At 38.7% G+C, this 12,050-nt stretch overlaps 1 protein-coding gene across 4 annotated transcripts in view; it reads right to left on the bottom strand.

Annotated features, from left to right (window-relative positions):
* thsd7bb (thrombospondin, type I, domain containing 7Bb) overlaps positions 1-12,050 on the bottom strand; it is a 172,754-nt gene that overhangs the window by 47,921 nt on the left and 112,783 nt on the right. For all 4 annotated transcript variants that reach the window (XM_073876172.1, XM_073876171.1, XM_073876170.1 and 1 more), the window contains 3 exons: positions 10,976-11,136; positions 9,250-9,405; positions 8,179-8,379 (listed from right to left, as the gene is read on the bottom strand). In XM_073876172.1, coding sequence (XP_073732273.1) covers positions 8,179-8,379; positions 9,250-9,405; positions 10,976-11,136 — 518 coding nt within the window. The remainder of the gene's footprint in view (positions 1-8,178; positions 8,380-9,249; positions 9,406-10,975; positions 11,137-12,050) is intronic.

Here is a 12,050-nt window from a genome sequence, read left to right as displayed (position 1 = left end):
AAATTTCACCATTAAGTTCTTGCGTTTAATGAAGACCGCAGATTGGCTAATATGAGCGTCAGTCATTCCTAGTTGCCGTGCTACGTTGGTATGTGAAGCGCGGAAATATGAAAAGACGAACCGCGAGCATGACGAGAACGAGCCGATTACAGCCAATGTTACTACTGTAATTAATGATGACGATCCGTATTCAAATGCGACTCCACCACCGGAAGATAAGACTTGACGTTTAACCTTTCGGAGAGAGTGGCTTAAAGATTATGAGTGGCTCCGCTATGAAAATGGCTCGTTGTACTTACTGTGTTTTATTGTAAATCCTGTAAAACAGTGTTGGTGGCGGAATCTAAATATTTTAAGCGCCAGACCTTGCTTAAACATGCCAAAAGTGCCAAAAAACACAAGACGTGTCGTGACAAATGTGTTCATTATTAATGGAGACACCGACCTGTCTGTCAAAGAGTGTTTGATAGTGTATGTGCGCATGCGCTGGTGAATGGACATCCGACAAACATCCTTGTGGTCCATGTTGATGTGGAACACGACAATGCTGATGGTATGTTTTAGTTGTATTTTTAAAACATTACCTATTTAGTAGTAATAGCATCCTGGTATGCAGTTATCAATACCAATATATATTAGCCTTCTATATTAAGGTCACTTTTGTAATGTCACAATTAATCAGTGTTTTACGTGTTTGCTAGATTTTCTATTGTAATCTTAATCATGTTACCTGTAATTGTTAAATTATTATTGCTGCTATACTATTTCAACAGCATTTGGGTATTATTTAGGAATCTATGCAGCAAAAAAATAAAATAGAAGACCAAATTTTAAATGCTGGCCATAGGATGTGTAAAGCCTGGATGTGTAAAGAATACATTTATTAACATTTACATTGTAGTTGTGGTGTTTTATAATTTTTGGATGGATGCGCCAAAATTTTTGCTGGTGCTCCTAACTCTTTAAAATTGGGAGCACCAGTGCTACCAAATAAAAAAGTTAATTTTGAGCCCTGAGTCTCACAATCTTGTCTGATGGTAAAAAAAGTGCAATTTAAGGTGCAAAGTACTGACAGGAATGTTCATCTGACAGGAAGATTTGTTTGATCAGCTATGTGCGTGTACCATATTTTCCCACTGGCAGCACGACTAACATGGCAGGACATCTTCTGGTTCAAGGTCAGATATTATATTTCATAAAGGTGTAGTCTAAAAATGGCATTGCATTTTTTTTGTGCTTTCAAAATCGAGAATCAAATCGAACCGTGACCTTAGAATCGAAAATGTAACCGAATCAAGGATTTGAAGAACCGTGACACCCCTAGTGTCCATTAAATAACACTCAATTTTGTTGTTTAAAAAACACTTAATAACTTGGCCATTAATAAAATGTACTCTCAGCAGTGTGTTTCTAGTTATTTTACAACAGTTTTCAGTCAGGATTCAGAGTTAGATCTATCCATTTTATTACACAAAAACCTTCACTTCTTCCTGATCACCAAACTAGAAGCGTACATTTGTGTATATCCTCTAATCCTGTACGGTAAGATCTTCACACAAAAACAATCATGCGGTTTATTTCTCAGTTTGGCAGGTACAGAAAGACACAGATCACACGAGCACAGAATCAACTGGTAGATGTTCTTCAGGTTGTTGTGCGATAAAAGAAAAGATAGACTAATAAAACAGATCCCCTCTGAGAATCAGATATCGAGCTGCTATAGTTCATTTCTTCATTACGTCTCTGATGCAGGAAGGACAGCATTTCTGAAAAATCTTTTTCGAATCACATTTTTTTTGCCTTAGATGTAAATGCACAAATGGTGCAAGAAACTGAAACGACTAAAGGTGGTCTTAATATGTACTTTTATGAGCTTTGTAACCACCATCCTGCCTGTTGTTTTATAAAGGTTTATTTTCATTGTCTTTGTGCCGTGCCAGACGGGGAGTTTTTCCACCTAACTGTTGCAGGAAACCATTTCCCAGAGTTATTATGTACCCGGTGCATTAAAAAGCGCATCAGGGGTGCAGAACTGTTTATAGTGAGCAGTCAGAAATCAATAGCAGGATCTGCCTCGTAAACATGTATCAGACTTGCAGTCAGATCACAAAACCTGTATTGACAGCTATAAAACCATCAGACAGATCTGTACAATGTAAGACACAAAACACGCTTCAGTGATCCCATCATCATATTTAAAACACACAGACTCGCATTGAGTATTGCGTATATTGGGAGAAAGCGGGGCACAACCTATTTTGGTTTTGGGATAACTCATCAATGGCGGTAAAAGAGTTGGGGGGGGGGTAGAGCTATTTTATGCATTCTGACTTATTAAAGGAATAGTCTACTCATTTTCAATATTAAAATATGTTATTACCTTAACTAAGAATTGTTGATACATCCCTCTATCATATGTGTGCGTGCACGTATGCGCTGGAGCGCGCTGCGACGCTTCGATAGCATTTAGCTTAGCCTCATTCATTCAATGGTACCATTTAGAGATAAAGTTAGAAGTGACCAAACACATCAAAGTTTTTCATATTTGGGACGAGTGGTTGTGCGAGCAAGTTTGGTGGTACAAAATAAAACGTAGCGCTTTTCTAAGCGGATTTAAAAGAGGAACTATATTTTATGGCGTAATAGCACTTTTGGGAGTACTTCGACTCGGCGCAGTAACACCCTCCCTCTCCCATTATGAGAGTGAGAAGGGGAGCGGACTTTTCAGGCGAGTCGAAGTACTCCCAAAAGTGCTATTACGCCATAAAATATAGTTCCTCTTTTAAATCCGCTTAGAAAAGCGCTACGTTTTATTTTGTACCACCAAACTTGCTCGTATAACTACTCGTCTTAAATAGGAAAAACGTTGATGTGTTTGGTCACTTCTAACTTTATCTCTAAATGGTACAATTGAATGAATGGGGCTAAGCTAAATGCTATCAAAGCGTCGCAGCGCGCTCCAGCGCTTACACGCACGCACACAGATGATAGAGGGATGATTCAACAGTTCTTAGTTAAGGTAATAACATATTTTAATATTGAAAATGAGTAGACTATTCCTTTAACACTGTTTAAAAGCTGGTTTCATAGGCAAAGTGTCAACATATGACAGAGTATTTTTGTGCCGAATGCACTTCGCCAGGGTTTGTACAAGTTTCGGAAAGTTTTTTTCGAGCATGAAATATTTATACGTAGGATGTAATACTACTCTATAGGTACTCAAGATTAAAGGATTACTCTATTTTCTTAAAAAAAATCCAGATAATTTACACACCAGCATGTCATCCAAAATGTTGATGTTTTTCTTTGTTCAGTCAAGAAGAAATGATGTTCTTTTGAGGAAAATATTCCAGGATTTTTCTCATTTTAATGGACCCCAACCCCAACAGTTTTAATGCAATTTAAAATTGCAGTTTCAACGGAGTTTCAAAAAACTCAAAACAATTCCAAACGAGGCATAGGGGTCTTATCTAGTGAAACGATTATCATTTTTGACAAGAAAAATTTAAAATATGCACTTTTAAACCACAACTTCTCGTCTTCCTCCGGCTGTGTGACGAGCCAGCGCGACCTCACGCAATACGTCATCACGTCAAGAGGTCACGGATGACGTATGCGAAACTACGCCACTAAGTGTGGAGAAAGTGGACCGTTCCGATGTTGTTGTATGTGAAATTATACAAATTAATGTCTTTGTGTCAGTTTATTGTTTCAAATTTTCCGCAAATGTGCATTTCATATATGTAACACGTGACCTTTCCACGTCCTTACGCAATTGCGTGGGGTCGCGCTGGCTCGTCGCAGGGCCGGAGGAGGACGAGAAGTTGTGGTTTAGAGGTGCATATTTTTTGTTTTTCTAGCCAAAAATGATAATCGTTTCACTAGATAAGACCCTTATGCCTCGTTTGGGATCGTTTAGAGTCCTTTCAAATCGGTATTTTAAACTGCATTAAAACTGTTAAGTGTTGGGGTCCAATAAAGTCCATTAAAATGAGAAAAATCCTGGAATGTTTCCTCAAAAGACACAAATATCTTCACGACTGAACAAAGAAACACATCAAGATTTTAGATGACATGGTGATGATTAAATTATCTGGATTTTTTTTAAGAAAATAGACTAACCCTTTAACATGAGATAAGCAGAAACAGCATGTGTTATAGGAGCTTTAAAGTTTGTTTCTTATACAATTCCAGAGACTGAAGTCTAAGTGTTACAGTTTACCCCATGCAAACCTTAAAAGAGCTCAGATCCCAAACCCTTTAAGTGCGTCTGATGTGTTTTCTTGTAAATGAGCATTTTTTATCAGACTCTTAATGGATTCTGCCAACAAAGCAATGGCCTCTTTAAGTATTACATTTCTGGAACAGCAGGTTTCATAACAAGACCATATTTATGCAATGTTACTGCAGAGTATAACCTAATTACTGTAAGGCAAGAATCTTATATAACTTCAAGTCAGCTGCATTTCACATTAATGGGTTTGGCATTTAATGTTCACTTCTCATTTATGCAACATCCCTAGTGCATGCTGGGCAGATGATGCTGTCAGGGTTAATGCATATGTGTCTGATGCAATATTCAACTCTGCCATGTCTAGTCATGCCTAATGAATGCCTATCCGGGATAGTACACATTTTAGGAGACATGTATGTTTCAAAGTATTATTATATACAGCAATAAAAATGCATTTAAATATGCATCAGTGCAATCAGAATACAAAAACATATTTAAAATCTAAATGTCAACATCTGTGGGTGCCAAATATATACTATAAAAATATATGTAGTTAAAAATCTGAAACACACCGCAATACTAATACATATCGCCAGGGTTTATACTGTATATTATTAGTCTCTGGACTGCAGTGGTAACACTCTATAGATCACTCATAAGCTTTCTGATGATGGACATCACAGGCGCTTGTCATAGATGAGTGACATTTGGACAATACTGTCACAAACCTCAGAGGACTCCTCCGGCTACATTTTTATATCAGAACTACAGTACATCACTTTGACATGCATCAGTCTGTCAAAGAAGATTCTGATCTTAAACCTGTCAGAAAACAGCTTAGAGACACACCATATGCCCACTGGGAGCAGAGGAGATGAAAACAACTGATGAGCTTTTTAAGCAAGTAAAACAACTGATTCAACATTCAAGATCTGACAAAGGGAATAAAAGAAGGCTGGACACAAAAAGAGTGAATAGGTGTTGTGAGTGGTTTAAAGCCTGTTGCTATGACTTGTTACAGTGTTCTTGGTGGTTGCTAGGGTGTTGTGAATGGTTTAAAGCCTCTTGCTATGAGTTGCTACACTCACAACACCTCTGCAACCACCAAGAACACTGTAGCAACTCATAGCAACAGGCTTTAAACCACTCACAACACCTTAGCAACCACCAAGAACACTATAGCAACTCATAGCAACAGCCTTTAAATCACTCACAACACCTCTGCAACCACCAAGAACACTGTAGCAACTTATAGCAACAGGCTTTAAACCACTCACAACACCTTAGCAACCACCAAGAACGCTTAGGTGTTGTGAGTGGTTTAAAGCCTGTTGCTATAAGTTGCTACAGTGTTCTTGGTGGTTGCAGAGGTGTTGTGAGTGTAGCAACTCATAGCAAGAGGCTTTAAACCATTCACAACACCCTAGCAACCACCAAGAACACTGTAGCAACTCATAGCAACAGGCTTTAAACCACTCACAACACCTTAGCAACCACCAAGAACACTATAGCAACTCATAGCAACAGCCTTTAAATCACTCACAACACCTCTGCAACCACCAAGAACACTGTAGCAACTTATAGCAACAGGCTTTAAACCACTCACAACACCTTAGCAACCACCAAGAACGCTTAGGTGTTGTGAGTGGTTTAAAGCCTGTTGCTATAAGTTGCTACAGTGTTCTTGGTGGTTGCAGAGGTGTTGTGAGTGTAGCAACTCATAGCAACAGGCTTTAAACCACTCACAACACCTTGCTGTTGCTAAGCCTGTTGCTATGAGTTGCTACAGTGTTCTTGGGGGTTGCAGAGGTGTTGTGAGTGGTTTAAAGCCTGTTGCTATGAGTTGATACAGTGTTCTTGGTGGTTGCTAAGGTGTTGTGAGTGGTTTAAAGCCTGTTGCTATAAGTTGCTACAGTGTTCTTGGTGGTTGCAGAGGTGTTGTGAGTGTAGCAACTCATAGCAACAGGCTTTAAACCATTCACAACACCCTAGCAACCACCAAGAACACTGTAGCAACTCACAGTAACAGGCTTTAAACCACTCACAACACCTTGCTGTTGCTAAGCCTGTTGCTATGAGTTGCTACAGTGTTCTTGGGGGTTGCAGAGGTGTTGTGAGTGGTTTAAAGCCTGTTGCTATGAGTTGATACAGTGTTCTTGGTGGTTGCTAAGGTGTTGTGAGTGGTTTAAAGCCTGTTGCTATGAGTGGCTACAGTGTTCTTGGGGGTTGGCAAGGTGTTTTGAGTGGTTTAAAGCCTGTTGCTATAAGTTGCTACAGTGTTCTTGGTGGTTGCAGAGGTGTTGTGAGTGTAGCAACTCATAGCAACAGGCTTTAAACCACTCACAACACCTCTGCAACCACCAAGAACACTGTAGCAACTCTTTTAAAACATGTTGCTATGAGTGGCTACACTGTTCTTGGTGATTGCTAAAGTGTTGTGAGTGGTTTAAACCCTGTTGCTTGAATTGCTACAGTGTTCTTGGTGGTTGCAAAGGTGTTGTGAGTGTATCAACTTATAGCAACAGGTTTTAAACCACTCACAACACCTTAGCAACCACCAAGAACACTGTAGCAACTCTTTTAAAGCATGTTGCTATGAGTGGCTACAATGTTCTTGGTGATTGCTAAGGTGTTGTGAGTGGTTTAAACCCTGTTGCTTGAATTGCTACAGTGTTCTTGGTGGTTGCAGAGGTGTTGTGAGTGGTTTAAAGCCTTTTGCTATAAGTTGCTACAGTGTTCTTGGTGGTTGCAAAGGTGTTGTGAGTGTATCAACTTATAGCAACAGGTTTTAAACCACTCACAACACGTTAGCAACCACCAAGAACACTGTAGCAACTCATAGCAACAGGCTTTAAACCACTCCCCTACTGAAAAATCCAGCTAAGACCAGCATAAGCTGGTAGCTGGTTTTAGCTGGTATAACGTGGCAGTAGCTGAAAAAGCTGGTCATGCTGGTGGGCCAGCTGGTCTTCCAGCCTGACCAGCTAAGTCCAACTAGACCAGCTTTAAAAGTGACCAAAACACAACTAGACCAGCTTGCTACACCAGCAAAACCAGCTTCCTACACCAGCAAAACCAGCTAAAACCAAGCTGGAGACCAGCTAAAACCAGCTCACCAGCTTATGCTGGTCTTAGCTGGATTTTTCAGTAGGGTCACAACACCTTGCTGTTGCTAAGCCTGTTGCTATGAGTGGCTACAGTGTTCTTGGTGGTTGCTAAGGTGTTGTGAGTGGTTTAAAGCCTGTTGCTTTGAGTTGCTACAGTGTTCTTGGTGGTTGCAGAGGTGTTGTGAGTGGTTTAAAGCCTGTTGCTATGAGAGGCTACAGTGTTCTTGGTGGTTGCTAAGATGTTAAAAGTGGTTTAAAGCCTGTTGCTATGGGTGTTTGTGCTCTGGTGTTTATATGTGGTTGATAAGCTGTTGTGCGTGGTTTATAGCCTATTGCTGTAGGTTTCTAAGGTGTTTCTAGGTGGTTGATAAGTTGTTGTGACGGTTTATAACCTGTTGCTATGGGTTGCTAGTGTGTTTCTAAGTTGGTGATAAGCTGTTGTGAGTGTTTATAGCCTGTTTCTACAGTATGGGTTGCGCTGGTGTTGGTGGTTTAAAGCATGTTGCTATAGGTTGCTAAGGTGTTTCTAGGTGGTTGATAAGTTGTTTTGAGAGGTTTAAAGTCTGTTGCTATGGGTTGCTAAAGTGTTTATAGGTGGTTGATAAGCTGTTGTGGGAGTTTATAGCCTGTTGCTATGGCTTGCTAGGGTGTTTCTAGGTGGTTAATAAGTTGTTGTGAGAGGTTTCAAGTCTGTTGCTATGGGTTGCTAGAGTGTTTCAAGTTGGTCACTTACTGTCCCAAGTCTCTATGATACTCTGGTCATTAAATACGTTTAACCAATAGTTTGACCAAAAGTTATGTTTTAAAATACCAACAATGTAAAAGTAAACTGCTCACCAGTGACAGAGAAGCACCCAACAGTCTGTTCTTGGGTTCCTGAGCCACATGATCCATTATGAGGAACACAGGGCCCCTGAGATGTCACTCGCCACAGGAAGCAGATGGGGTCATCACAGATCATTGCTTCGGTGGTATGAGGGCAACTGTGCGACTCTACCCAAGACTCTGTAATTACAGAACGTTTCCTCACTCTGAAACCTGAAAAAAAATCACAGTATGCACATACAATATAATACGAACTGTCAATAATCTAAATTTAATTAGATTTCTTAAGACATGTTCACACTGCAAAGGCAGCACAGAAGCCAAATACTAAATTAGAGTCAAGGGTCAAGATTGGTCAGCGTGGATTATAACTGTAAGATTCTGGGAGTCTCTACTAACAGCTTTTTAAAGGGAACTGTGTATTTAGATGAAACTCTGTGACTAATCTGTATGAATTCGTACATCTCATTTGTTGTACAATCTTCTTTCACTCAGGGTTAAGGGGTGGGGCTTCATTATTTTAAATAATTACACGTTTTGAACGATTCACATCATACACATTCATCCGCATTATTAGTCACCACGTAAAATTACATCCATATTATATTAAAGTTAGTGCACAGCACTTTTTTTCCATCTCCCTTTGACCTCACATCCTACACAAATATCCAGTCAATGAGATGAATAGAAATCCACTCAGGCAGCTTTCTCCATGTGTTACAAATCTACAAGACAATCACATTGATAAGGATGTATACTTCTTTGTGTAGAATCTGCAGAAAAGACGACTCGAACCAAAAACACTCACTGTTGCAGCACACACCATTCCCTAAGAGAGCTTTTACAGCAAGCATAAATAATAGATGAATACAACTGTCCCATCACTGTCAGCTTACTAAAAGGGGGCAGGACAACAGCTCAATTTCAGAAGCACGCCCCCTTTCAGAGTTGTCCCCTCGGACACAAACCATTTACAGTTCTGAGAAGAAAAACCAAGGTCAAGGATGCAAACACGAGTGTGTGCTGAGAGAGATTTAGAGGAAATGTGTGATATGGTTTTATGGGATGTTTTTTGTCTCTTACCTCTCCTCCCTTGAGGTTCTAAACAATTGTCATGGAGACAAGGTCCCCACGGTGACCAAGGGGTGAGGGGGCAATGTTTCTGACAGGGGATGGAGCAAGACTGAGCCAAGGTCAGTAAAGGTCCAGTGCACAAGTTTCTCCTAACAGGCCTGTTGACTATAATGGAAAACATTCAGGAATAGAAACAGAGAGAGGCAAGAAAGATTTACCATAACGCTTCTCCACAGGAGTTATTCTATTAAAATTTTTTCAAAACTGTATGAAATGCATTTATGGAAACCTAATATAAGTCTGCTCAAAAATAAATGTAATTCAAATCCGCCCTTTCACTGTGTGGCCACAGATTACCATTTAAATCAAAAAACAGAAACGCAGAGAAAAATAAATCCCGTCGGTTAGCCCTCAGCATCAACCGCCCATAAAGGATTAAAGAAAATAAAAGCAATCTTCCCTGTCTAGGAAACGTGTCCTAATCGGTTTACTATTAATAATAAAACACTTTCATTTGAGTTGATCAGATTTGTTTATTTACTATAAATTAGAGATAATCAGTCAGCTCTAACTTTACCTGAATCAGCTGTTAAAGGATTAGTCCATTTTCTAAAAAAAAATCCAGATAATTTCCTCACCACCATGTCATCCAAAATGTTGATGTCTTTCTTTGTTCAGTCGAGAAGAAATACATTTTTTTGAGGAAAACATTCCAGGATTTTTCTCATTTTAATGGACTGTAATAGACCCCAACACTTAACAGTTTAAAATAGCAGCTCCAAAGGACTCCAAACGATCCCAAACAAGGCACAAAGGTCTTATCTAGCGAAACGATTGTCATTTGTGACAAGAAAAATAAAAAATATGCACTTTTAAACCACAACTCATCTATCTTCGGTCCTGTAACGCGCGAGCGCAACCTCACGTAATTATGTAATGCCGTGGAAAGGTCACGTGTTACATATATGAAACGAAAATTTGCGGACCATTTTAAACAATTAACTGACACAAAGACATTAATTAGTATCATTCCACATACAACAACGTCGGAACGGTCATCTTTTTCCACACTTGTAAACACTGGGGCGTAGTTTCGCATATGTCATCCGTGACCTTTCAACGTGATGACGTATTACGTGAGGTCGTGCTGGCGTGTTACAGAACCGGAGATAGATGAGAAGTTGTAGTTTAAAAGTGCATATTTTTTTGTCAAAAATGACAATCGTTTCGCTAGATAAGCCCCTTATGCCTCGTTTGGGATCGTTTTGAGTTCTTTGAAGCTGCAATTTTAAACTGCATTAAAACTGTTATGTGTTGGGGTCCATTAAAATGAGAAAAATCCTGGAATGTTTTCCTCAAAAAACATAATTTCTTCTCGACTGAACAAAGAAAGTCATCAACATTTTTGATGACATGGTGGTGAGTAAATTATCTAGATTTTATTTTTAAGAAAATGGACTAATCCTTTAAAAATACATATTCTACCCGCCACCTATGAACCTATGATTTTCTATACTATTGTGATTCCCAACAGTAGTCATAATGATACAGTGACATATCACACTGAAGTATATCGCTTTTAAATGAACATTAATTTAAAGCAAAAGTTAAAATCCGTGCATTGTTTGTGTGGATATAACTGCAATCTGCACATCACTATTGTATCTAAAAAAAACACATGGAATGCCACAGTATGCTTTTACTAAATAATAATGTGCTGTATTAAAAACCTTACTATGGGATGGAGCTGTGTTGTTATGGATTTTGACACAATACGCCTCTCGGGTCTGGATCCCACCTCCACACAGGACACTACTGTTGCTATGGCGATGGTCCTGTTGACTCAAAAGGGGAGTAACCTGACATGGACTCCATTTGGTCACGCTCCATTCATACCTGGATTTCCAGTAAATTAAGATTAAGAGAATGCAGCTCAAATCACATCGATCTGTTTAGTCTTTTTAAGAAAAAAAATAGGTAACACTTTACTTGAAGGGGTGTTCATAAGACTGACATGACACCTTCATAATCATGACACCATGAACATGAAGGAGATTTTATGCATGTTTATGACAACTGTTAATAACAGTTGATAAATAAAGATGACAGTGTTTGAGATTTTTTTGTTATGACAACTTGACATAAACCAATACATTATAACTTGTCATGACAACTTGACATTACCAAGACAACATAACTGACCACTTTTTACAAGTGATACAAATTGAATTTGTCATTAAAATGTCATTAAGTGTTAATACTCTGTCATATGAATATTTTTCTTGACCTCAGCTATAGTGGTAAAAATATAATTTGTCATTAAAATGTAATTAAGTGTTAATAGAGGGTATGCATTGATGTCACTTTTCCATGTGACCACGCAGGAACTCGCCCTGTTGAGTGGCAAACTTTCAACAAAATGGCTGGTTTTCATAGCGGCTGCTGCGAAAATGCCAGTAAAACTGACTATTATCAGATTAAATTGAATTTAGTTGGACTTGATAGCAGAGGTTACTTAGTTACATTAGTTACATTTTCCAAGCATCTGTGCTTTATTAGGGTGTTTGTCTTGGGAAAAAATATTTCACTACATTCTAAAGCATCGAATCATACTGTGTATTCTTTAATATTGCATATTAAAAATTAATTTAATACCTAATTACATTAAAATTGTGTACTTTTACTTGAGTAAAAATTCAATGTAAAACAAAAACTTGCATTTATGAAATGTAATAGAATAAAAATATGCTTTGGAATGTATGTTTTCCAAAGATAAACACGGATAAAATACAAATACTTTTAAGTAGAAA

The sequence above is a fragment of the Misgurnus anguillicaudatus genome, chromosome 14 (genome assembly GCF_027580225.2).
Source record: "Misgurnus anguillicaudatus chromosome 14, ASM2758022v2, whole genome shotgun sequence".
Lineage (NCBI taxonomy): Eukaryota > Metazoa > Chordata > Actinopteri > Cypriniformes > Cobitidae > Misgurnus > Misgurnus anguillicaudatus.
The sequence above is the reverse complement of the archived record's forward strand: the minus strand, read 5'-3'. Positions and strand labels throughout refer to the sequence as shown.